The 27836-nt window shown below is 39.4% G+C and overlaps 1 protein-coding gene across 1 annotated transcript in view; it reads left to right on the forward strand.

Annotated features, from left to right (window-relative positions):
• SWAP70 (switching B cell complex subunit SWAP70) overlaps positions 1-27836 on the forward strand; it is a 57598-nt gene that overhangs the window by 5670 nt on the left and 24092 nt on the right. Inside the window, exons 2-4 of the mRNA XM_038406891.2 lie at positions 4405-4545; positions 9967-10140; positions 25976-26200. Of these exons, the coding sequence (XP_038262819.1) occupies positions 4405-4545; positions 9967-10140; positions 25976-26200 (540 nt within the window). The remainder of the gene's footprint in view (positions 1-4404; positions 4546-9966; positions 10141-25975; positions 26201-27836) is intronic.

Raw genomic sequence — 27836 nt, forward strand, 5'->3', positions numbered from 1 at the left:
CTAGTACTGAAGAAATTATCAATATCCTGTGCAGTGAAGGCCGTTACTCTTAACGGTCCCATTATTATTTTGACTGTAATACTCTTTTATATGGGGCAGTTAATATCTGTTGAATAAGTTGTTGGAGTGTTCCTTCTCTTTCTGGGGGACAGATCACCTATGGGGGCACTCTTATGCTTGCATTTCAGCACACGTGTAACAGTTTGCAGGATCAGGGCCTAAGTAATTCTAGGAGTTGCAGCAATACCACAGATAGAGCTGTGTTAGAGACATAAATGCCAAGTAAAGCAGCTTTAAAAATAAAAATATGATTCAGAAGCGTCTAGCAAAGTCTCATGAAGCTTTCAGGACCCTAGTGATCCAGCCTTTAGCTGGTGTCAGTTACTGCAGGGGTTTGCAGCTTGATCCACAGCATAGCAGAAAGATGACTTTCTGGAATAGAGCAAAAGACTGGTTCTGGTATGGAGGTGGATTGTTAATTGTGGCAACAAGAGCATAATAAATGCTGAAAGAAAAAGTTGCCTAGCAACCATATGGGCACTAGAAGAATGATCCTTACTGGTGGAAATTTTCTTCACAGTTTAACTGAGATTTTGCAATACAAGGGGCTTTTTAGTCCCTTAAGCTTGTGCTCAGCTATTTTTTTTTCTATTGATCGTCAAAGTAATGCTTTAGATGATAGGCATTTAAAAAAAAAGTAAGAACTCATTGCTGAGTTTTCTAAATGTACTCTAGATGCCAAGAAAGGCAGTTGGCTCTCTGCCACTTCAAAGAATGGAAGATTTTGGAAGGCAGCAGGGAATTTCTTGAACTATGAAAAGAAGGAACTGAGCATAATAGAGTCTCAAATAAGGCAGATTTTCAAAAATGATTGAAAGTAGAATTCTTTCCTGGTATCTGGTTCCTAGTTGTTGAAACCATCCAGAGTTTCCTTCAGCCTTTGGGCAGCAGTAAACCCTCAAGGGGGAGAGCAGGAAGATGTGTAAGAGCTAGGCAGATGAGAACAAAGTGCTGCTTTTATTGAATATTCCTTAGTTGTTGTTAATGGTAACCTTGTAAATGAGCACATTTTTTTTGGAATGTTCTGGTTAAGTGCCTTCTAGCTGAAAAATTCAGATCAATTTATTCCTTTCCCTTAATCTCTCATTTCACCTTTGGTGAAGGTAATTTTAAATTGGAGGGGACCATCTTGTTGAGGAGGGCAGTGTATTTGTGTGCGTATGTCTGGGTTGGTTTTTTTTACTTATTTTTTAACATCATCATCCCAATTCATAGGGTGTGGTGAAAAGGGTAGAGTGAAGGGGAATGTTTGTTTTTAAACTTCTCATCACTGGAATGGGTGGGTATTTTAAGAGACTCCAGAGGACTATTGCATCTTCCTCTACCATACTGTACTTTAGTACAGTGTAGCCAGTGTGAGGCATTTTGCTTAGGATCAAATTTTCAATAGGATCTCAACCTGGCATCTAATATCCCCAATATTTATTCACCTGAGTTCTTATACATAGTCTGAGACCCAGCTTTGCATGTGTATTTGCAACTTTTGCATGAATAGCTGAAAAATGGTGCAAATCACAGTGTGAACACAAAACATAGATACACTTTTATTATCTGCTTTGAAAAACTTAGTTAATATAAAATGGCAGGCAATAGAGGGCAGTACTTATTTCTGTTCTCTTTAGACTTTTGTTACCTGGCTAGGTCAGATTAAATTATTTTGTTTAATTTTAATGTACATATGTGAAGATTTTGTTTTCATTGACGTGTGTGTGTGCTTTTGTAAATTTAAAATGTGGTCTTGGTAGGATTTCATGATGATGCTCATACTTTGCTAGGTTTTTTTTTAATCATAAGAGCAATGGAGCAAATTTTAATGTAATCGGATAGGAAAGCAGAATGACTCTCCATTGAATCTGTAACCTAGATACATTCTTCTTAGCTGACAACTCTGAAGATTTCAAATCTATTTCCATTTATTCTGGTTTTGCAGCTACCCCATTTTCAACTGCTCTTTCACTAACACAGATGTATTTAGCTGTCTATAAATAGCCATAACAAATTTGCAGACTTTCTCCCTGTCTCCCTTTGTTCTGTTTTTTAGATGTTGTACTTGCTCAATGAACAAAGAGGACCATTACATACATCTCTCAGAGAGAGAGAGAGACCAAATGATTTCAGTTGCTATCTTTTCTCACAGCTGGGTTGTTAGCTTTCTTTTATGTAGGCAGGATGCATTTTTTTTTAAAATACAAGCTACTTTTTTCTGTTTAATGCCTCTTCTTTCTGCATGTTGTCTTTATTATATTGTTTCTCGTACAGCACACTGGGAAAAGAAATTTACAGTTTCAATCCTTTCATAGATAAGTAAGGTTAAATGCTTAACCCAGTTTCTGTAGTTTTATGGGGTACATAATCCTTAAGGGCTTGACACCGTACTATATAAATCCAATGGGAATTTTCCTCTTTGACTTTAATGGGTGCAGGATCAAGCCCTAGTAAGCCATGTTAGGGCATGTCTTCACTAGCAACTTTAAAGTGCTGACGCGGCAGCGCTTTAATGTGGCTGTGTAGTCGCGGCACCAGTGCTGGGAGAGAGCTCTCCTAGTGCTAGAAAAAAACACCTCCGTGAGGGGAATAGCTACCAGCGCTGGGAGCAATTTTGTTTTCATGGTCTGAGACCTGGCTTTGCATGTCTATTTGCAACTTTTGCATGAATAGCTGAAAAATGGTGCAAATCACAGTGTGGCTCCCAGCACAGGTGCACTGTCTACACTGGCACTTTACTGCGCTGCAACTTTCTTGCTTAGGGGGATGAAAAACTACCCCCCAGAGCACTGCAAGTTTCAGCGCTGTAAAGTGCCAGTGCAGACAGTGCCCCAGTGCAGCTTCCAGCACTGGTGCACTGTCTATACTGGCACTTTATAGTACTGAAATGTGTAGTGCTCCAGAGGGTGTTTCCCCCCCTGCAACACACTCATGAGCAAGAAAGTTGCAGTGCTGTAAAGTGCCAGTGTAGACAAACCCTTAGACTGGCTGAGCAGCAGGCTGTCTAATCCTTGGGAAGGAATGTGAGAGAGAAGAGAAGGAAGGAACCACACTCTTTGTGGCTGGGAGATGCGGCACCTTTCACCAGGACTCTTAGGATATGTCTGCAATATGAGCTAGAGATATGATTCCCAGAGCCTACATATGCTCATGCGAGTATAAATAGCATCAGAGCCATGGTAGCACAGGTAGTGGTGGCATGGCTGAGCTATGCTGAGTACAACCCCCTGGACTCCCATATGTACTTGGTATGGCTAAGTCGGTTGCCATTGCCTGTGCTACCATGGCTACACTACTCTTTATGCTCATGCTAGAAGGTGTACACAAGCTGAGAATCACACCCCTAATTTGTAGTGTAGAATGTAGCCTTACTGCTACTAGTTTCATGGCATAAAAATAAAAATGATCTAGGTTCTTTGCTCTATAGTTGGTAACCAGGCATATATTTTGCTTGTAAAATGCTGCATACAATGGAGAGTTTTAGATGTATTTATTGCCACTTAATTTTTATGTTTCAGAGTAGCAGCCATGTTAGTCTGTATTCGCAAAAAAGAAAAGGAGTACTTCAGGTGCCACAAGTACTCCTTTTTTTTTTCTTTTTTTTTTTTCAGTTTTCATGAACTCTGTACTTCCTTAAAACTAATGAAGCATGTAGCCTCTCATTGAAGGTCATTTCTCTAGATAGGTTTTGCGGGGGATGAAACCGATGAAGTAACACATGCAAATATTTTGTTTTAAAATAAAATGTTAAGAATTGCTTCTGAACTCTTCCCTTCCCTCCACCCCTTCCCCCCAGGGCCCTCTTGTAACATTACTTGCCTCTTACCAGTTGAAACCTATGGTAGATATAGAAAAGTAACTGAAAAACAAGCAGATGAGAGAAATTCGAAATCTATACTTTTATTTGACAAGTTAGCTTTTCCTATAAACTCAGGATGTATGTTGAAATACTTTTCATGAGTCATTTTAGTCACATTGCTGAATTTTTATAACCGGAGCTGGTTATGCTTATCATTTCCCCTTATTAACTAATTTCCTCATAGAAACATGAGCTCTGTATTTCCACGGATCTTCCCTTACTTTCAAATACATCATTTGAATTCTTTGTGAAGCTGTTTTTGTATTTGTTTGATAACCACCGGATTATAACCATTTTTATATCTATAATAGTGTTACCATTTGAAATGTTTGAATTCCTGTAACTTAACTACTAGAACTGTATTTTCCTCTAACAAAAATCCCCAGTTTACAACTCACCCTGACATGAATGTGTCTCATTCTGTGCAGACTTTAGTGAATCACAGCACTGCCACTAAGGAAAGTGACCTCTGACCTCACTGATTTGTTTTCCATTTTTAGGTCCTTTCTCACAATTTGTGCACAGTGCTAAATGTTCCACATGACCCAGTGGCCTTGGAAGAGCATTTTCGGGACGATGATGAAGGACCAGTTTCCAATCAGGGTTACATGCCGTATTTAAACAAATTCATCTTGGAAAAGGTAAGTTTTTAGTTCTTCTTGTGTTCTCTCTTCAGGTAAGCAGTTTTAGGATTAGATAATAAACTTAGAAATGGACAGAAAGGAAGGGAAACGAAGAAATGCTGATCCTGATTCTGTACATTGGGACATAATGGAGAAATGCTCTGTGCAGAGTTGTATGCCTTAAAATTGCAAGATGCAGTATTATGGTTTGTTTTTTGTTTTTTAACCCCACTTCCTGGGCCTCACTTGTGCAAAGACATGTTCATGTACATAGTGGATCATGGTTAAAATTATTTTAAAACTTGTAGAACTGTATGTTGACCTATATTATACTGTAGTGATATGTAGATTCATTTACAAACAGGAAGGGCAGAAATTCCTTATATCGAAAGAGGGTATTTTAATTTGAAAACCCACAAAAATACTAGTACAGTGGGAGTCAGTAGATGGTACTGTTAGTTTTAAAAATTCTTTCTCTTAGTTCACAAGAATTGTTTAGTCTTTGAAGAAATGCATTGTTAGTTTTGTGATGTATTTTCTTTTTTGGGGGAACTCTGGTGAGCAGCAAGGTTTGCTCTCTACTTTAATCTATCTAACTAGAAGTAATTCTTGAGGCAGAGTTGCCCTCTGGGAACTGGGCATTAGTGTTTTGTCAGAAATTCCAAAAGAGGGAGTTGTCTGTGTGCCGTTTGTGACCACCTCTGTTCAAGGCATGGTGTATGAAAGTGTAAAATAAACAGCAATAAGACTATTCCCAGTTTCCCCATCACTGATTTCTCCTCCAGTGAGAAGCTGACCTGCAAGGCCCCAAAATCTGCTACTGCTCTGCAGAGGGGTGACAATAGCTGTGCAGATAGTGGCCCCCTTTTTATAGCATTAATGAGTTCCTCTTAATGGAGTCCTGTACCAAGGAATAGCTGGAAAGTTTTGTGCAGCATCATGTCACACTTCGTGCAAATTATTTAATGAACCAATTTGTCTTTAATGATAAACTTAAAAATAGCATATGCATTTAATACTGGGGAGCATAACAGAGCTTTGAGGTGCATAACTCCTGGCAGGTCTGGTTGAGGTATCACCAGCAGTGAAGTTAAGCCTCATCAGGAATGCTGGAAACTCCCTAGAAGTAGGGGGACCACCAGTGCCCAAACTGTGGCCCTGCCCTGTGCCCGCTTCACCTCTTTTCCCCCCAAGGCCACTCATTCCTCATTGCCTGCTCCCCCGTAAGGCAGGTAAAAAATTTAAAAATGATGGAGCCCTGGCCCTCTAGGCCCCCCGTTCTGGCACCACTGAGCTTCATCCCTTCCTTTAGTTTTAACCAGTCGGCCCCCGCTATCTCTCCAGACTTTAGTTCTCCCACAGATTTCACACTCTTCCCTCTTTGTGTGTGTGTGTGTGGGGGGGGGGGTTTGATGGTGGCGGGGTTTTGGTGTGTTAGCCATTAAAGCACATCAGGGTACATCATGATGCTGATGTACCTGTTACTGTCTTGGCCATTCTGTGGTGAAACATTCTACAGCGTTAACTGGTAAACGTGGAAGCATTTTAGTTTAATTTAAAGAGACTATTTATTCTGAAATACAAAAAATCCATCAAATTTTCCTACCAAATCTTCCAAAGAAAGAAAGGGCCTTATTTTTCTCAAAAAAGAAAGAGCCTCAACTGGGTGGAGAGCCTGAACTGTAGTCCCAACTTTTTACAAATGCCTTTCATAGGCAGTATCAAGTCATTAAGCCAGTTGTCATCTGCAATGCACTGTCACAGAGAGAATAGAAAAAAGGGAAATGAAAAGCCTCCTAAGTGCTTACATGAAATATGCTTTCATTTAAAAAAGTGTGCATAAGAGGAGTGGGAGACTGGGTGGGGGAGGGAAGGAGTAACTGCGCTATTACCATTTAATAGCACTTTAATTTGCAAAACATTTTCATCTTAAAAGGAAAAAGTTGAGAAACCCGGGTTGAATTGCCCAGAATCTCTTGCTTTGTAATGCTAATTATATGTCAGATATTTGAAAATGCTTGTATCTTAGATACAAATTAAAAAAGGGGTTTTTTATGCTGCTTGAGAAACTTTTTTTATTCCTTTTTTAAGATCTGAATTATGCATTGCTGCATGTACAAAGCTGTCTTTGTGGACAGTAAAAATCTTCATTGTACCCTGTTTTCTTTGGCAGTTTAGGAGGTATTTATGAACAAGTGTCAGAAGAGAAGAGAGATGCACTGGGTGAAGGCACAGATGCGTGCCATTTTTCCCTTGGAAAAATGAATTTTTGCTTTTCCCCATTTCAGTAATTTGTGCCTTAGTTTGGATGATCTTAGAACAAGTGAACAAATACCTATCCAGGATTTCCCCCCAAATCTGTATTCCTAAACAAAAATATTCACATATTAAACACTGCATGATCAAGTCCTTAGCACATTATTCCTTATGGTACTCCCACTTATTCCAAAGGATACTCTGTTGATTTCCAGACATGCAAAAAGAAAAGCAGTACTTGTGGCACCTTAGAGACTAACAAATTTATTAGAGCATAAGCTTTCGTGAGCTACAGCTCACTTCATCGGATGCATTTGGTGGATTTCCAGACATGCAAGTTTCCTATGAATTCTTCCTGTGGGGTGGTGGTATAACTGTCCTCCTGTTGTCTTCAATGAGAGTGGAAGCAGCCTGTTTTGAGGGAGTTCTTAAACTCACAGGGTATTTTGCTTTTTGAAAATTACCCAGACTCTCTCCTTTTATTTAAAATAATAAATCCTTGCATTTGTATTTTAGTAAGATTCAGCATTTCTTAGAAAGTAAACATTGGTATTAGTATATGGCAAAGACACTTAATTTTAGTCTAAAGGCGTCTGAAAACATATCAGCTTGTTTTTACTGGAAATTAGAAAGAAGCTTTTGCATTAGTTTTGTAGCATAACATATTGTTTCTCAGTGTTCCCAAATCATTTTTATTTTCAGCAAACATGCCAGTCTGTATAGAAAAATCACTTTGAGGTGCCAAAGCAACAACTCATATTATCCTGCCTCACTTCTAGAGTAAATCTCATTGAGAAAACTGTTAAAGCTTTTAAAATCTTTCTTCTTCTACTCCTCAATGTAAATGAATTATTTCTCTAGAGTACTAGGGAATGAGTTGCCCTGCAACAAAGTCTCCATTGTTGAACCAGGGAAGCATGGAGAAATGCCCAGGTTGGCAATTTGATGAAGGAAGCGAGTAGCAACAAACTTTCTTTATTGGTATATGGAATTAGTATTACTAATACCTCCACTTATAATATTTTCATTATACTACCCTTTATAGTTCCCTGGCAGATGTCTTGATGCTTTTGCATTTCAGATGTCTTCAGTTCAACGTGCTTCCTCTTTATTTATATTTATTTCTGTTGCCCTAAAAGTAAAGAGAGAGAGAGAGAGAAATATGCATCTTGCCAGTCTGATTTTTTTCATACTCTGTTTTTTATTTCTCTGCTTTTTGTGCACTTATTATTGAGTTGTCAGTAATATGTCACATGGATATCAGCCAAAATTATAATAGAAGAGTTACATAAAATTGATACATAAAATCACACTTCCTTTCACTTATCTGGTGGTAGCATTTTACACCCCGCTTTTCATATGTCAAGTTGCAAACTAGTGAAGAATCAGACCGATAAATTCCAAGTTCTTTCAGCTCCTTGGGGACTGTCTTTGTGTCTTGTAAAGCTCCAGGCAGGCTGTTGAATTTCTGTACATAGTTGCACTTAAGACTGTTTAGTTTGGTCAAATGCTGCTAGTGGGATATAGTGGTGATGGTGGTTTTGTTTTGTATACCAAGAAAACAAACAAACAATCTTACAGGATTCAGAGACTTAAATCTTTTGTAGTTACCGTGTAAAATTTCTTTGGGAGGAGATGGAGGTGTTCTGTATTTTTTTATTGTTATTATTATTATTATTATACTTTATTGTTTTAAGTAAGAGAGTGCTTTTTCCACTTCTCTTTTAGTTCATTTTGTATCTTCCTTTGCACAAAAGCACAAATCAATAATCTGATAGTTTCTTTATGGTTAATAGCATAGAATACTACAGAAGTTTCCAAGCAAAATGGTGACTTGAAGTAAATTGCACATGCTCCATAGAGAGTAGAGTAAAAAGCATATACTAGTGTATGGTATAAATAATATTGTTAAAACTAATGTTAATCTTTAAGAACATGTTTGTTAGGATTCTACATTATTCAGATAGGAGTTTCATCCTGCTTGTGACCTATAAAAATGTATGAATAAAATTCAAGATCAGACTCTGTCTGGGTTTAAAAATTCTTACAGTATTTTGGAGTCTAGTCAAGTCAGTTTCACTATTAGTATTTTTAAAGCTAATTTTGCAACTTCTTTTAAATTAAAAATCCAGGATGGCCTCTGCTCGTATCTGATTTTATAAATGGATATTTGTTTATGTCACAATAAGCAGCTTGTGTGTGTTTATTACTGATTTCTGTCCATTTGCCAGCAGTTATTCCTATCCAGGATTAACGGGACTCTGCAGGAATATCCAGATGAAGGTGGTTGGGGCTCAGTGGGGTGTGTGTATCTGGCTATGGGGGGATGGGGCTCGATGAGGGGCTTTGGGTGTGTGGGGCTCCCCACATTTTTTGTGTGTTACAAAAAAGCAAGAGAAATCTCATTACAATGCAAAATGTGTCTTTAACTTCTGTGTAGACCAAGAAACAGCATTACAAAGCTGTAGAGTTATGAGTGATGGAGTATGTTTTAAATCTAACACGAGTGAGTGCATAAAATTATTATAGTATGGGAAAAATCTTCATCTGGAAATCATTCACAAATTATATACACAAATGTACAAGATGATGAAGAAGAAACTGGAAATTTTCAAAGTTATTTCAAAATAATGAAAAATATGAGAGTTTAGGAGGAAATTACAGGGGTATGTGAGGGTTGTGTGTTCAAAAATAAGTGATTGCATGTGATTATGAATGATAGTGATTATGACTTTATTACAATAGCAGCACATTTAACATAATAAAATAGTAAAATATATTACAACAAACCTTTCACAATTACTCTTCTGTATATAGCTTTTAGGTTTTTTTATATGATGATGTCTGGATTCACTCTATCCGAGTAACTCAGCATAACATAAGGATAGTTGCAGTTAAGAAGGTGATAGTTATACAGGTTTAGTGGTGTGTTTAAACTAGGCCACTCGAGTAAATATGAAATATGGTGAATTCTCCTTCACTGAAAATTTTAAATATGCTTTAATTCAATCAGAAACTGTGGGCTTGAAGCTGGTTTTACTGGATAAGAGTCCAAGAATCTTAATTAGAATTTTCTTGGTCCTTTGGTGTCATTTGATCAATACATTCTCACTTATGTTTATCTGTACAATGTCCTGTGCTGTTTCATGTAGATTATTTTTTTTTTCATTTCTTTCTTTTTAGGTTCAAGGGAACTTTGATAAAGTTGAGTTCAATAGGATGTGCTGGACTCTCTGCTTCAAAAAGAACCTCACTAAAAGTCCTTTGTTTATTAGTGATGAAGATGCCTTTAAAGTTTGGGTTATTTTCAATTTTTTATCTGAGGACAAATACCCATTGGTCATTGTACCTGAGGAGGTAAGAAACAGTGATTTGAACTGCTTAATAACATGAGTTCCTTCAGTGTCCAAATGGACCTCTGTTGCTGATACAGTAGAACATCAGAGATACAAACACCTCGGGAACGGAGGTTGTTCATAACTCTGAAATGTTCGTGACTCTGAACAAAACGCTTGGTTGTTCATTCAGAAGTTTACAACTGAACATTGACTTACTACAGCTTTGAAACTTCACAGTGCAGAAGGAAAATGCTGCTTTCCCTTTCTATGCATATTTTTTAATTTATTTTTAACACAGGACTGGACTATTCCTTTTTTCTCTGCTGATGCCTGATTACATACTTCCAATCACAGGTGCCAACTTTTATCAGATGCTTGCGCCCTGCCCTGTTCCAACTCTGCCCCTCCCTGCCCCTATTGGATCCCTCCCCAAATCCCCGCCCCAGTCCCACCTCCTCCCCCAAGCGTGCCACTTTCCTCCTCCTCCTCCCACCTCCCTCTCAGGCTTACCGCGTGAAACAGCTATTTAGTGGAGCAAGCGCTGGGCGGGATGGGGGAGAAGCAGGACCCAGAGATGCGCTTAAGGGAGGAGGCGGAGTGGAGGCAGAGGTGAGCGGGGGCGGAGGGGGAGCTGCCAGTGGGTGTAGAGCACCCACCAATTTTTCCCTGTGGGTGCTCCAGCCCCAGAGCACCCACGGAGTCGGTGCCTATGCTTCCAGTTCCAAATGAGGTGTGTGGCTGACTGGTAAGTTTGTAACTCTGGTGTTCGTAACTCTGAGGTTCTGCTGTATTTGGTGCTCTTTTGAAATGGTTAAGGCTCTCTAGAGCCTTTGGAAGAGAAAAATCTCTTTTGAAGTGAATACAATTGTTTCCTTTTTTTAAATTACTGAGTTTTTTTTCCTGAAACAAACTGCAGAATCTTAGAGTAGCAGCCATGTTAGTCTGTATTCGCAAAAAGAAAAGGAGTACTTGTGGCACCTTAGAGACTAACAAATTTATTTGAGCATAAGCTTTCGTGAGCTACAGCTCACTTCATCGGATGCATTTGGTGGAAAATACAGTGGAGAGATTTTATATACACAGAGAACATGAAACAATGGGTGTTACCATACATACTGTAACAAGAGCGATCAGGTAAAGTGAGCTATTACCAACAGGAGAGGAAAAAATCCTGTTGTAGTGGTAATCAAGGTGGGCCATTTCCAGCAATTGACAAGAATGTATGAGGAACAGTAGTGGGGGAAATAAACATGGGGAAATAGTTTTTACTTTGTGTAATCATTCAAGCCTAAGTTAATTGTGTCCAGTTTGCAAATTAATTCCAATTCAGCAGTCTCTCGTTGGAGTCTGTTTTTTGAAGTTTTTTTGTTGAAGAATTGCCACTTTTAGGTTTGTAATTGAGCGACCAAAGAGATTGAAGTGTTCTCCAACTGGTTTTTGAATGTTATAATTCATTAATTGACGTCTGATTTGTGTCCATTTATTCTTTTACGTAGAGACTGTTTGGTTTGGCCAATGTACATGGCAGAGGGGCATTGCTGGCACGTGATGGCATATATTACGTTGGTAGATGTGCAGGTGAACGAGCCTCTGATAGTGTGGCTGATGTGATTAGGCCCCATGATGATGTCCCCTGAATAGATATGTGGACTGAGTTGGCAACGGGCTTTGTTGCAAGGATAGGTTCTTGGGTTAGTGTTTTTGTTGTGTGGTGTGTGGTTGCTGGTGAGTATTTGCTTCAGGTTGGGGGGCTTTCTGTAAACAAGGACTGGCCTGTCTCCCAAGATCTGTGAGAGTGATGGGTCGTCTTTCAGGATACATTGTAGATCCTTGATGATGCGTTGGAGAGGTTTTAGTTGGGGGCTGAAGGTGATGGCTAGTGGCGTTCTGTTATTTTCTTTGTTGGGCCTGTCCTGTAGTATGTAACTTCTGGGTACTCTTCTGGCTCTGTCAATCTGTTTCTTCACTTCAGCAGGTGGGTATTGTAGTTGTAAGAATGCTTGATAGAGATCTTGTAGGTGTTTGTCTGTCTGAGGGATTGGAGCAAATGTGGTTGTATCGTAGAGCTTGACTGTAGACAATGGATTTTGTGGTGTGGTCTGGATGAAAGCTGAAGGCATGTAGGTAAGCATAGTGGTCAGTAGGTTTCCGGTATAGGGTGATGTTTATGTGACCATCGCTTATTAGCACCATAGTGTCCAGTAAGTGGATTTCTTGTGTGGACTGGTCCAGGCTGAGGTTGATGGTGGGATGGAAATTGTTGAAATCATGGTGGAATTCCTCAAGGGCTTCTTTTCCCTGGGTCCAGATGATGAAGATGTCATCAGTGTAGAGTCTGTCTTCAAAATAGCATATGTCTTTAAAATAGCAGGAGTACTGGCTGGTTCCCAGTAAACAAGGGCTTAACTTCAGCTCAGCTGTCTCTTCTCGTTGCACATGTGCTGAGGGACAGGCTATAAGAATGACTCCCTTAGGAGTCAGAGAGGAAAGGTTGCTTTTGGAAAGGAGGGCTCCACGCCCGGGGCTCATGGTACTGGACTGAACCCCTAGGTGTGAAGTTTATTTTTTCTGCTTCTGTTAACTCTTTTATTTTCTTCTTGCAAATACACACTCTAACCTTCAAAAAATTTCAATCTTGAGAATCAGACCTTGTTTGTTTTGTGTGTGTGGTGTTTAACCACTGCACCTGTTCACATGTAGTTAAGTTGAATTCCTCAGAACCACCCACAAAGTCTCACTCTGAAGAAAACTTCTCCTCTTATTTCTATTCCAGTGTTCTAATGATTTAGAAGACTCCGATTTTTTCTTTCTCATTATCCTCATGTCAGAGAGCAGAAGTTTGAAGATTTTCGTGAACCACTTTGTTTTAGTTTAAAAAAAAATCTGCTTGAAACAGTGGCTGGTTGCTGTAGAAGCAGAGTTGTGCTGTGAATGAAGCACCCGAGATGAATTGCCTGTAATTTAAGAACTTGAATAACTATAGGCAGGTGACTCACTTAAACTAGAACAGAATTTTTAAAAGGTAACAAGTAGGAGCTTATTCCATGGAGAAGAGGAAAGCCATAATGTGGCAACTCCTGTATGACGCTATATAAAATCCAGTTGAATGCACTGCAGTAAGTATGACTCTCTTCGGCACTTTGGGGGCCAAATGTTTAGAGTCAAGGATCAAAACAGGGTGATTCAAATTCCACAACATCACAAATAAAAATGAATGTAAATTGTTTATTATGCTAAGTGGATTGCGTGTTCAAAGTGTGATGAATACTCCTTATTTACTGACATATTTACTTCACACATGTATCAATCAAAGACCATTTTATTCATAAAAAATACTGATTGATTCTCCTTAGTTTTATCCTGAGGACTGTGTTTTTTTAAATTTTTTTTTTATACTGGTACAAACTTCAGTGATTCCAGTGGAGGGTATTCCTGATTCTCACTGGTGTGAGATTAGACGCAGGCCCCCTTTTCTTTATACCACATTCTTTCTGAATACAGCAATGTCACTTGGTGTAGTAGGGGAGAGAGTCTTTGTGACTATTCTCCCTGGATAAACATTGCCTCATCAGCATAAAATGAACCTCTGTGTTTTTGCCAGGGCAGTTTATTTAGCTGCAGTACACTACAATGTTTTGCTGGGGCTTGGTGGTGTCGGGGCCAGAACTTATGGGGTTCTTTCTCCATTTTTCTCTCAAAGTTTGGCATTCCTGGCAGTGACTGTTCTGTAAGCCAAGGAGTAAGTCAGTATTGGTAAGGGTCACTCAAGATCATGCGTATGATTCTCTCCCTCCCCGAAAGGTGCTCTGAGCCCCTAATGAACTGTAGAACTTGGTTTCAGAGTAGCAGCCATGTTAGTCTGTATTCGCAAAAAGAAAAGCAGTACTCGTGGCACCTTAGAGACTAACAAATTTATTAGAGCATAAGCTTTCGTGAGCTGTAGCTCACTTCATCGGATGCATCCGATGAAGTGAGCTGTAGCTCACGAAAGCTTATGCTCTAATAAATTTGTTAGTCTCTAAGGTGCCACAAGTACTGCTTTTCTTTTTGTAGAACTTGGGACACAGATCAGATCCCTTATCTAGTGCTTGATTGTGCTGGCTGCTAGACAGCCTGGCTGGTCTGAGAGTAAATATTTGGCATCTTGCTATCTGATACTATCATTAGAAGCGTCAGAGCCCCAGTGCTAAGGTGTATACTTTTCTCTCCTCTGAAATCTCATGCTGCTACAAACATCTGTTGCTGGGTGCATAACCACAATATTCCTGAGACTGCCAGACAGGCTGCATCATCAGCTCCAAAGCTAATGTGCAAACTACATACTCCAGATTTTGGGTCTCTTTCATAGACAGTCTTTGTTCATTTCCTCTCCCCACAGTCATACGTTTCATTCAGGAAAAAGTGCGGCATGTCAGTTAGTATCTCTCATTTTCACTCTTGATTTGATTTATCATCTTTTAGAACGGACACCGTCTGCATCTTCTTTGTTATTGCAAAGTGTTTTAAGTTTCATATGGTTTAAAGAAAGTTTGTAAAGTTATTTGCAATGTTATTGCAGCTATATTGGTCCCAGGATATTAGAGAGAAGTTGGGTTAGGTAAGAGCTCCGTGTAAGCTCGAAAGCGTCTCCCTTTCACCAACAGAAGTTGGTCCAGTAAAAGACATTACCTCACCCACCTTGTCTTTATTAAGTCATTTGAACTACTCTGTTCTTATCATGCACAATGCATATATTCTTTCTTTCTTTAACTCTTCACTTTGGGTCAATGCAGGTAATGTAATTTACCACAAGTAACCAGCGCAATAGAAGTGCAGTGTCCTATTTGACACTATTCTTTGTTTGCTTTGCATCTATCAATGTAGAGTTCTCTGTCTTCCTGAAAGATTGGTTTTAAAAACAAACGTATTCTGAACCAAGAAATCCAAGAAATAGAATGAAACAACTTTCAGCTTTGTTTTGTTTTAGCTTTATGGACTTTTGATATTTTTACCTTTTAAATACTTCACATCTAAAATCCTGATGAGTTCTCCTAAGCATTCTTTAATACAAACTTGTTGATGTCCCTTCAGGAAGGGAGGCCTTATTTTTTTTTTTTTTTGAGTTGGAAAACTCTCACTATTTTAAGTAGCTTCTTTTACTTCCATAGTAATATTTAACATGACAGTTTATCAAGCTGTTTGTCTGTTTTTTGAAACATATGCCACCTCATTTTGCTTTAGGTTCCATTTTATAATGGAGAAGAATGATTAATCCATCACAGTACAGTCTCTTCCCCTATTTTCTGCTGTTGAGTATAATAAGAGGTTTGCTTATCAGGTGTAGTGTTACTTAAAGCGCTTGTTTGTAAGTTACAGTGCAGTTTTGGAATAAAATGGATAGACTGTTGTGAACCTTCACAGCATTTCACTACAGCCTACCAGTGATTTATTTTTTAGAAGGGTGATGTACCTCTGTAATCATTCACTATAACTTTGCAGCCAGGGAATTTTGTTTTCCCCATCTCTCTGTTTCAATGGCTTGCGTTTATCATTTTAAGTATAGTACAATACACTATCTGCCACAGTCTCCAGCTCCGAGTCCTTTGTGTGACCTCCAGCCCTCTCTCCACACTCCAACTTCCACAGCAATTTCATAAATTGGTGGGGAAATTTGGCCCAGTGCCTATAGATAAGATAGATAAGAAGGCTGGTCACTTCAAAATTCCTGCTGTTCATCACACATTTTAGATCTTTCTACATTGTTGACAATCAGAAGATCTGGCTGTTAGAAAGGAATGGAAAGGAGCTTCTTGGATATCTAATGATATGGACCAGTGGACCAGTTTTTGTCCAAAACCTGGGTGAACATGTGGAAAATATTTGAAGAGTCCTAGGTTCCAGATGAGGTATCTGACTGAATATTGATGTTCCCATTCTCTGGTTTGGATGGGTGCCCTCTCAATTAATCTATTCTCTGCTGTTGCACACTCTTCAGAAGTGTGGAGAGTAGCAAGTGAGAGTAAAGTAGGACTGAAGTGCTCCAGAAGTAGTCCACGGGGTGAGTGGCAGGTCTGTCTGATATGCTTCCTCTTCCTGGGTCAGAAGGGGAATATTGGGTATTGGTGGGATGGAGCTGTTCAGCATGGCATACTCCCCTCCAAAACCAGTAGATTGCTGTGTAGTAATGCTGCCAAAGAATGATTTCCTCCGCCCCCTGCAGTTTTTAAACCCCCCTCAGAGAGAGTGGATGGGTTAGCATACATCCATAGGACAGCTAGAAAGCAGCAGCATGTCTGCTTGTGGGGGAGATGCATAAGAGGGCGTGCTCTTGTGGATGGCCTAGAATTCAGAGGGTTGGAGCATATTTTGCCACTGAACTCTGAGTATAGTGCAGTTAAAGGTTTCTGCCCTCTGCCACCTCCACGCTTCCACAAACTCCTCCTCCTGGCAAGGAGAATGTGTTTGGGTTTGTGCAGCTTGAAAGCCACTGGCACTTTCCCTTCCTTTTTGTGATGGACTGTCCTAGGCCTAGGACTTAAGTCTGAAATTTTTTCACAAGGATGATTGATCCTGTTTTATGCACACTAATTTTACACCTATGTAATTCCATTGATTTAAATGGAGTCTCACCTTAGTTGCAACAGTCTGAATGAAGAATCAGAACCACTAACTTCCTGGCTTGTTAATGTTTTGTACATATGCTGCTGTGTTGATCTAATGATAATAGAAAACTAATATGTCTTTAATGGACTTCTACTGGAGGATGGGAAAGGACATGGTCTCTTACAAAGGGATTAGCAGAATAAATCTATTGAAGAACCACTTTCTTAATGTATTCTCCTGGTGACTGGGGAGGTTGGAGAGAGATTCTAATTCTGGGAAAGTAGGCATGCTCTCACTTGACAGTAAAAGCAGCAAAGAGTCCTGTGGCACCTTATTGACTAACAGACGTATTGGAGCATGAGCTTTCGTGGGTGAAAACCCACTTCTTCGGTGGTTTTTCCTGGAAGGGAAAGGATAAATCTGAGAAGAGTGGTTGTCCCAAACTGTGCCTTACTGTTGTTGTCTCTGCCTGTTTTAAAGAGAGCTACATTGGAAAGCGCATCTCTCTGGATTAGTGAAATAATTAGTCAGAAATAGCCTTGTCTTCTCTTATGGCAGGAAAACTTTGACAAGTAGGTAGGTACTGCAGGGCAATCTGAAAATTGTCTAGCCATGTTGTATGGCATACTATCTCCTCTACTACCTCATTCCTGCTAGGCACCCAACAGTGTTCTCTCCAGCTCTCACAGATGTCTTCCTTGCTTTTATTAGGCACCTAGTCGGATGGGGGAGGGATAACTGAAATAGAAGGGTGGAGGAGAGAATTGTAATCATAAGCAAAACATTTCCGGCTGCATCTCCAATTTTGAATATTGCTTTCACTGCCCTTCTTATCTGTTAGACTTGGTGGTATGTCTCACTGTTCTTTAACTGAAACGTGTCTTATCTTTAAAAAAGATTTCCAAATGTTTCCCCCTTCCTCTGTTTCAGCACATGTGACTGTTACCTTGGAAATTCTTTATCATCTAAATCTATGGTGTGTGGTTAGTAAACCGCCATATTCTTGGGCCAGCCTTAATAATGAAATGTGCCGAGCTGTGTAATGCGAATCAGTATATAGTGGTGTATTGTGTTGTGTTCAATAAACACTTGAAAATTTTAAAAATAAAGCAAATAGACTTTTTATTTTTATTTAAATGTTCCCAGACCCTGTTTAGGGCCAAATTGTGTAAGTAATTACACTGTTTTAAGCTAAAAATTTTTCTAAATCTGCTTTGCTTCAGACCAAAAGTGTGGTGGTGATGCCTGCAGTATGGTGAGTAGTACTATGAAGCACTATGCTCTGCTCTGTCTAATATCAATACTAGTTGCAATGAAAAAGTATGTTCTATGGCAACTCTTCTGTGACGAGCTATTTCGGTAAACTGCAAAACAGAAATGGCTTCATCTTTGTGTGTCCTCATTTTTCTTGAAAAATGATATAGTTTCATGACAGGATTTAAGGAGTGTGAATGGAGTTGCATGTTAGTGATTCTGAAAAACTGCTTGGAGAAAGCATTTTTTGACTACCAAAGTTACACTAGCTGTTAATGTAATGGCTGTTGTCTTTCCAGACATGCCAGGGGTTGAACCAGGGATCGCCAGAGCTAAAATCTTGAGCTTCTACAGCTTGAGATAAAGAGACAAGGCTCTTTAGTGGGGGCTGTAACAGACTCTCATGCCCTGTGTGTTGGGAACAGAGTGGAATGTGTATCACATGCTCACTCATAGGTTACATTAAATTCTTCCATTTAGAAACCACAGTTTTCTTGCTTCTTGAAAAGAACAAGGATAAGATTCAGAGTAGCTGATTTCTCATCTGGTTCACCATATATGTATAGGTCCTATCTTGAGGTGCATCTTCACAACTTATATCAAATTATTAATTAAATTAGTTTAATTTTGAAGAGAGTAGATAATGGTTTGCATTGGATGATAAGCACAGTCTTTGTACTCTGTTTACCCAAATAGCTGTATGAGCTAAAGTAACATAAATATTTGTGTGGGGATTTTTGTGTAGGGTAGGAAGGAAGGAATATTTGCCCAGAAGGGGACTTGGATTGCTTAAGAGATGGTAGCGGAATATAGAGCTTTTCACCTGTTGGCTGACTGTTCAAACTCTGCCCAGGTGTGTAGCAGACTGGCAGTTATCATTTCAGGGTTTTTTGGTGGGCATCTGTGAAACGAGTCCAGTGATCAGATTCCACAAAAAACACCCCACAAGTGAAACCCTTGTTATCAGTCTCAGCAGAGAGGCCAAGGGGCTAATGGAAATGAAGCGAAAGCTACCCACCTAAACCCTGGTGATCCCTCTGGGGCAGGGTTGAGTCACTTTGAGCATTGGGGAAATGATGAGGTGATAGCACCATTGTCATGGGTCATAGTTGCTCTTGAGTACCTTATCAGTTGGCCTAGACATTGCACCTACTTTATAAAAAAATGATGGCATTACAAGTCCTCCACATATCTACTGGTGGCTCACTGCAACCACTGTTTTGATGGAGTGGACTTGGCAGAATAGCTTTGAATGTCTGAAATGTAAGAGGAGCCATCTGGTGGGCATTATGGCTACCTTGATGTTTTTGTTGTTTTTTTTTCATCCTTTAAACACATGGGTTCATCCAGTTGTGTTTGGCAAAAGGTCGTGTAAAACTGATATCAGTACTTTCACATGGAATGTGATAATATCCAAAAGGTTGAAACCAATACAGGAAAAACTGCTAATAAAAGAAAACGGCATCAGAAAGGGAAGAGGGAACTATTCCACTGAAAGAAGATGCTAAAGGCACTTTGTGTCTAGTATTAAAACAAAAAACTCTTTAATACCCATATGTTCTTAATAGTGACTCTTGGTGAAATCCTGGCCCCGCCGAAGTCAATGGGAGTTATTCCACTGAGTTCAGTGGGTCATGATTTCACCTTCTCAGTAGAGCATTGATCATTGTTTAAAACAAAACAAACAATCCTTTAAAAGAAAAATTTACAACTTTATCACAGAGAATAGTTGCATTCAGAGTAGCAGCAAACATTGCGTCATACTTACTTCTTAACTCTTTCAACTTATTAACCACAGGTATAGACTGTCTAAGCCAGATGATTTAGTTAGTCAGTTATTTTGATGTGTTAACGTGTGAAGTGGAGGGGTTCAGGGAAGGGGAATGGAAGGGAAGGGAAGTAAAGTACTCTGTTCTCAGAAGTATCAAAAGTTCCTCATTTGAGCATGCAAATGAATAGCATGTCTAGTGTTTACGTCCATATTTGACCAGATGGAACTACTGTATTACGTTGATCACTCATTGTTTTATGCTAATTTCCCCCATCTCCACAGCTGTAATGCAGCTACTGTACAGAATATTTGTATATACCTGCCAGAGTAAGAAGAGTAATTCCTGTAAAATTCTAATGTTTAAAAGTTAAACTAATAAATAAGCCACTTTTCTTGTAAGAAAATATCTAAATACAGTATTGCTATTCATACACTTGAATGGGCTTTTAGAGAGTGATGAGTGTAACTCATGGAGATTACTGTACTTGTGGGCTTGTCTCCTTGAGATTAAATATTCATCTATTTTAATCACACACAGAGTAATACTTGGTTTATATAGAACTAATGAAAGTAAATCCCTTTGTTTAGTGTCTGTTTTAATAAAACATCATTAACAGTTTTGATGTATTCCCCTCTCAACCTGTTAGTTTGATTTAAATTCATGATTGCATGCTGTGGGTAACAGTGAAAAGCTGTTCAAGTATGATTTCTAGTCCCTCTCTGTGTGAGCCCAGTCTTGTAAAATGATTAGCAAAAGGGATTTGAGGGTGCTTCACACCTTTCTTTAAATAAATAAAAAACCCAAAGTTAAATGCCAGTAAGAATTCTTAATTCTTTTACTATCTTGTACTTTGGTAGGCTGAGATGACACATGACAAACGAAATGAAGTGGATGGTATGACTTACATTAAGTGCAGAATATTGCAAAAGGGTAGCATTCTGCTCTGGTTATTTAAACTTCCCATCCTGCTAAAAGAAATACAGTGAGCTCTGTTCAGAGGAATTGAACTGATGGGCATAATGCATTTTAAACCTGAAATGAGAGACTTACTCTTACCTTTTATTAAAGAAAGGATAGCCTGTCTTTAAAAGCCAATGTTTATTTCAGGTCATTAAGGTGAGGCCTTCTGGAAATTTGTTTCTAAACTGGGGTCACCAGACACTGCAGTTCATGTACACTGAAGTAGCATTCTTTGGTGGTGGTGAGGAAGCTTGCCTGCAAGTGGGAAGTAAGCTGCTTCCTGAATCTTACTGAATGCTGAGGATTTATGGTATCTGTTCTGGAAAGCCCTGGCTGCACATAAGTTATTTCTTAGTATAAGAGTTTGAAAAGTGGAAATAACAAACTTAGTTTTTGTGAATTATTTATATAAATTAAAATATTTTAATTATTGATTCAACATGAAATTTAAGTGATTATAAATTATAGCTTTATGAAGCTAAGAGTTGAGATGCTTATTACCATCAGATTGCTTTAACTTGAATGACCTTAAAGTGAGTAATTCAGAGCCATGCACTGAACTTCTAAAATGCAAAGTCTAGGGGTCCATTCCTGCAAAAGCCTACTATTTGCTGTACTGCTAACTACTGTGAGTAGTCCTATTGAAATCACTGCACTGAAATCATCAGGACTGCTCACAGGAGTAAGCACTATGGCTAGTAGTAAATGCTGGCAGAATTAAAGCCTTCAACCTAGCATTCAGAAGTACAATCGTTGTACTGAAATCAATAGGAGTACTCTCAGTAATAATCATGATATCCAATTTGAAACGGCATCTACTTAAACATTTTCTTCCCTAAAGTTGGTTGGCTGTTAGTGCTATTTATGTATGAATACATCCCAACTAAATTCAATGTCCAGTTATGTGTAGGGAAACAGAGGTGAAAAATAATTTACCTTTTTTTGCGCCCCTAAAGCCATCTGCCCTGCAAGGCTAAATACATCTTTGCTTACGATAATCTTTAAGAGGACAATAAGTCCTTACAAAAAGCAAACATCACAGGAATGTAGAATTATCATAGAATATCAGGGTTGGAAGGGACCTCAGGAGGTCATCTAGTCCAACCCCCTGCTCAAAGCAGGACCAATCTCCAACTAAATCATCCCAGCCAGGGCTTTGTCAAGCTTGACCTTAAAAACTTCAAAGGAAGGAGATTCCACCACCTCCCTAGGTAACGCATTCCAGTGCTTCATCACCCTCCTAGTGAAAAAGTTTTTCCTAATATCCAACCTAAACCTCCCCCACTGCAACTTGAGACCATTACTCCTCGTTCTGTCATCTGCTACTACTGAGAACAGTCTAGATCCATCCTCTTTGGAACCCCCTTCCAGGTAGTTGAAAGCAGCTATCAAATCCCCTCCTCATTCTTCTCTTCCGCAGTCTAACAATCCCAGTTCCCTCAGCCTCTCCTCATAAGTCATGTGTTCCAGTCCCCATATCATTTTTGTTGTCCTCTGCTGGACGTTTTCCAGTTTTTTCACATCTTTCTTGTAGTGTGGGGCCCAAAACTGGACACAGTACTACAGATGAGGCCTCACCAATGTCGAATAGAGGGGAACGATCACGTCCGTTGATCTGCTGGTAGTGCCCCTACTTATACATCCCAAAATGCCATTGGCCTTCTTGGCAACAAGGGCACACTGTTGACTCATATCCAGCTTCTCGTCCACTGTAACCCCTAGGTCCTTTTCTGCAGAACTGCTGCCTAGCCATTCAGTCCCTAGTCTGTAGCGGTGCATGGGATTCTTCCTTCCTAAGTGAAGGACTCTGCACTTGTCCTTGTTGAACCTCATCAGATTTCTTTTGGCCCAATCCTCTAATTTGTCTAGGTCCCTCTGTATCCTATCCCTACCCTCCAGCGTTTCTACTTCTCCTCCCAGTTTAGTGTCATCTGCAAACTTGCTGGGGGTGCAATCCACGCCATCCTCCAGATCATTAATGAAGATATTGAACAAAACTGGCCCCAGGACCGACCTTGGGGCACTCCGCTTGATACCGGCTGCCAGCTACACATGGAGCATTGATCACTACCCGTTGAGCCCGACAATCTATCCAGCTTTCTATTCACCTTATAATCCATTCATCCAGCCCATACTTCTTTAACTTGCTGGCAAGAATACTGTGGGAGACTATGTCAAAAGCTTTGCTAAAGTCAAGGAATAACACGTCCACTGCTTTCCCCTTATCCACAGAGCCAGTTATCTCATCATAGAAGGCCATTAGATTAGTCAGGGATGACTTTCCCTTGGTGAATCCATGCTGACTGTTCCTGATCACTTTCCTCTCCTCTAAGTGCTTCAGAATTGATTCCTTGAGGACCTGCTTCATGATTTTTCCAGGGACTGAGGTGAGGCTGACTGGCCTGTAGTTCCCTAGAGTTCCCCAGATCCTCCTCCTTCCCTTTTTTAAAGATGGGCACTACATTAGCCTTTTTCCAGTCGTCTGGGACCTCCCCCGATCGCCATGAGTTTTCAAAGATAATGGCCAATGGCTCTGCAATCACATCCGCCAACTCCTTTAGCACTCTCAGATGCAGCGCATCTGGCCCCATGGGCTTGTGCTCGTCCAGCTTTTCTAAATAGTCCCGAACTACTACTTTCTCCACAGAGGGCTGGTCACCTCCTCCCCATGCTGTGCTGCCCAGTGCAGTAGTCTGGGAGCTGACCTTGTTCGTGAAGACAGTGGCAAAAAAAGCATTGAGTACATTAGCTTTTTCCACATCCTCTGTCACTAGGTTGTCTCCCTCATTCAGTAAGGGGCTCACATTTTCCTTGACTTTCTTTTTGTTGCTAACATACCTGAAGAAACCCTTCTTATTACTCTTAACATCTCTTGCTAGCTGCAACTCCAAGTGTGATTTGGCCTTCCTGATTTCACTCCTGCATGCCTGAGCAATTAGCAGTTAGCTCAGAAGCATATGAATTGGGTAATTTTTCTTATGTGTTTGTTTTTCTTTTTGAGACAATAAAGTGATTATAGTTTACTTCCTCATTTTTCCTTTAGCATTAATTCCTATTTAGTATTACTGAAAAGGAAACTATTTAATAACTAATCTCAATGTTCCAGAAATAGCAGTAAAAATCCCACTTCTCTAAGGTTCAGCTCAGGTTCAGTAATTAACTGCTTTGTCAGACTTGTTATATTCTGTCACAGATTTGCATGTGTTTTGTATTTATTTGCCACAGACTTGGGTGAAAGGAGGGTGTCCTTGCTCACATCAAGAAGAAGCCAGAGAAGCCATATTGGCCAGAGTATTAACATATATACTGTGGCTAACATCAGATGCTTGAGGCCTGGTAGTCCTTGTAGGATGAATGTATTGAAAAACACTTCCTCATTCCTCTTCTCCCAAACCTCTGATGAGAGACAGTGATGGGCACTCAAGAGCCTACCAATTCAATCCCTTATATACACCAATCAAAAAGTGGCCCAGTTATTCTTGCTGAAAGGTTAGGCTGGCCTATGGTGAAGCCTCATTTGACCCAAACTGACTTTTCTGTAATCCATGGAAGAAATGACTGACTTCCTGCTTTCTCGGAGGCACTAAGGTAAGGGAGGTTGCACAGCATCAAGGACATGGAGGGGGGAGATTTTCACAAGTGTCCAAATGACTTGGAAGCCTGTGTCCCATTGGCTTTCATTTGAGGCACTGAGGACCCTGTCACTTTTGAACATGAGATGTTCTAAGTCACTTAGGTGCTTTTTGAAAGTTGTACCTACAATTGGTCTACTTTACACAATTGTTCCAACCCTCCAGCAGGACTGTCTATCAGAGAGAGTAGGCCTAAAAAATAGGTAATCCTGCATGTACTGAAAGGGGGATTTGAAAGGTACCTTGAAAGACTCAGTCCGATGGTGTCCACCCCTAAGCCATTGTTGTAGCTTGTGACCATCACGTGCTCCTTCAGCAACATCAGCTCTGCACACAAAGAAATTCAGTAATTAAGAGGAACCACTTCTAAGAGCCCTTGGCATTGGAGAGTTGGCGCAACATCTGACTTAGGTGGAGGCCAGAGGCAGGATTCATATGCCCGCTTTTATAGTCACCGGAAAGATGGGCCAGCTATTTTAGAGGCTGATTTGTCCCTTGTCTCCATAGGAACTTCTTGGTGGGTCTGGCAGGCCATGGTGTATCACTGTGGCTTTGCTCCCTTTACCCAGGTTTACTTTGGCTGTCAGGGAAATGCCTTGCTTTTTCTGGCTTCATTGCCCCAGTCAACTAGGGGGGCAGGAAGGCTATGGCACATACTGGCCTTGCCATGAAGCTGGTGGAAAAATACAGTAAACCATTGTTCTCTTTATGCCTTTCTCTGCTGTCTTGGGCAAACCTGGCCTGTCTTCAGGACTAGACCAAACCATCCCTGAAGTCTAATTATATCACGTCAAAGTGTTGTGTATCTTCAGACATAGGAAACTCTCAACAGTGATTTTTATTGTATAGATTTGATTGTGGAAGTAGGAACTCACAACTGGCGTTGGTTAAAGATTTGTAGGGTTTTTTTATTACTGTAATAAAATTTATTTATTTTTTTATTACAGTTTTAAATAAATCTAGTATTAAATAAGTGCAATTAGTGGTATAAGATAGATAGCAAGATTTAAGTCTTGACTAACCTCAGTAGACGCTTTGTTATAGTTGTCTGATACATGATATGGAAAGTATTAGGAAAAGGAGAATTTGTTTTAGGAATGAATACTTTTTTATCCTCGCCTTCATTTTTTTTAAGCCCGTCCTGATATCATAATATCAGATTTGAGGGGGAGGTGTCAGGGCTCAGACGTGACTGTTGCTAATGTCTTTCCTTATCCAAGCTATTTCCTTCAGTTTTCCTGGTATATTTTATTGGTTTACTTTTATAAAATTGTAATGCTTTTGAATCTTTCCTCTTTCTCGCATTTAATTCTGCATAATCTTGATGCTATTAAAGAATAACCTCCATGTGTATTATTCGTGGACAGAAATCCCAAAACTGAGTGTCTGAAATTAGAAGTCTAAATCCATATTTAGGCTTCTAAATATGAGTAGTCAGATTTTCTGGGGGTGATGAGCACACACAAATCCCGTTGAAGCAAATAAGAACTGTGGGAGCTTGGAATCTTTGAAAATGAAGCCATTTATCTTTAGGTGCCTAAATGTGGATTTAAGAGCCTAATTTTAGGCACCCAAATTTTGGCCTAGAGCTTTTAAGCATTTGAGTAAATTCTTTGTTAAAAATGATGTAATTTTTGCTTCTATTTCTGTACAGATTGAATACTTACTTAAAAAACTCACTGAAGCAATGGGGGCAGGCTCGCATCAAGAACAGTTTGAACATAATAAGAACAGCCTCGGTGCCAATCAAGGTCTTTCTGCATGGGAATTGATTGAGCTTATTGGAAGTGGACAGTTTAGCAAAGGGATGGACCGACAGACAGTATCAATGGCAGTTAATGAAGTCTTTAATGAGCTCATATTAGATGTATTGAAACAGGTAAGAATGGCATGGAATGAGTGTTTGAAAAATAGTAGGATGTATGAGTTATTGGATAATGAGATCATTTGCCCATGAATTCTGCTGCCATGAATAACAGTTTCTTTAGGTTTCAGAGTAGCAGCCGTGTTAGTCTGTATTCGCAAAAAAGAAAAGGAGCACTTGTGGCACCTTAGAGACTAACAAATTTATTTGAGCATAAGCTTTCGTGAGCTACAGCTCACTTCATTAGCTGATGGCAGCAAACAAGCTCGAGGGGGTCTACTTAGCGCCCTGAGAGTTGGTTTCAGTTAAGATTTTGTGAATGTGGTTTATTTTTAAAAGAATATATTTTGTAAAACAGAAGCTGTGCTATGTAAAAAGATCTCTTTAACCCTTCTAGTACTGCAAAAGAGATACTTGTCCTTGGTGAGTTATACTTAGGAACTGAAGGAAAAGTGGCCCTTGTGTCTGACTTAAAATATGACCTCTCTTTATACCAGTAATTCATTAGCTAATAGAATAGCTGCAAAATTGTATTTATTAATTCCTAAATTTGTGGTAAGTCTTTAATATGTTAAAATATTAATATATTATAAGTATTAATATATTGAAATTTGCAGTTAATTTACAGAAAAAAGCTCTGATAGGTATATATCAGTATAACTGTGCCCACACAAGGGCGATGCACCGATTTAACTGTGTCTGTTTCTAAATTGATGCAGTTAAAACAGGCTGTAAATTTGTAGAAAATGCTATTTAACTCTGCATAGCAGAATATGGAGCATTAGTGATTTACTAAACTGAAGTCAAAGCTAAAAAGTAATGGCTCTATCTTAAAATTCATAGAATATTTCTGTCAACCTTCTGCTCATTTGGAGTTCCTGTAGAGGGATTGATTACCCTTTGGTTGGGGACTCCTCAGTTGTTCTAGATGTTTCAGAAAGTCCCAGAATGGCTTTAAAGGACTGTATATTTTTAATAGGGAAAATAAATCCTTAAAACCCCAGTGAAGTGTTTTTATTCAGGCAAACTGCACTTACCTAGGGTTCTAATTCACATTCATATGTACTTTATGGGGAACTGTTGGTGGTCTTTGATTGTTTCTCCTTACGAAGAAAGCAAGCAAAGGCTTTTTTGGCAGCCCTTCCAAATCCATTCAGAAGAAGTTATCAGAAAATCTTGGCACAGGAAGTTCTTTCAAAATAGCCAAAGAACAATGCAAAGCATCTGTTTTTGTTAACTCCTTATTGTTCGTTGGTGGGATGAACTGTTGAGGACAAAACTTTAAGTCATTCTGTTGATACCATTGAACATAATAATTGGCATCAGCTCAGTCCATCCACTTGAGATTTGAAAGGAAATCTCTGATTTCTTTAGATGTTTCAAATGCTTTCTATCTGATGCTGTGCTGCCTCTCATTGCTGCAGTGTCTTGACTGTCTCCTCTCTTGGTGACTGTGACTTTGTTCGGGGTTGTCTCCCTGCTTCTAAAAAGACTTTTAAAAAAAGTTTTTTGTTATAATCTAGTCCCCTCCCCTTCTGGACAGTTACCAGTTTTTTGGAAAATGGAGTTCACACTTTAATTCAGACGTAACTAGAATTGATGGAATTAATTTTTTTTTGTTGTTGCAAATTTGACAATATTGATTTTTATT

The sequence above is a fragment of the Dermochelys coriacea genome, chromosome 6 (assembly GCF_009764565.3).
Source record: "Dermochelys coriacea isolate rDerCor1 chromosome 6, rDerCor1.pri.v4, whole genome shotgun sequence".
NCBI lineage: Eukaryota > Metazoa > Chordata > Testudines > Dermochelyidae > Dermochelys > Dermochelys coriacea.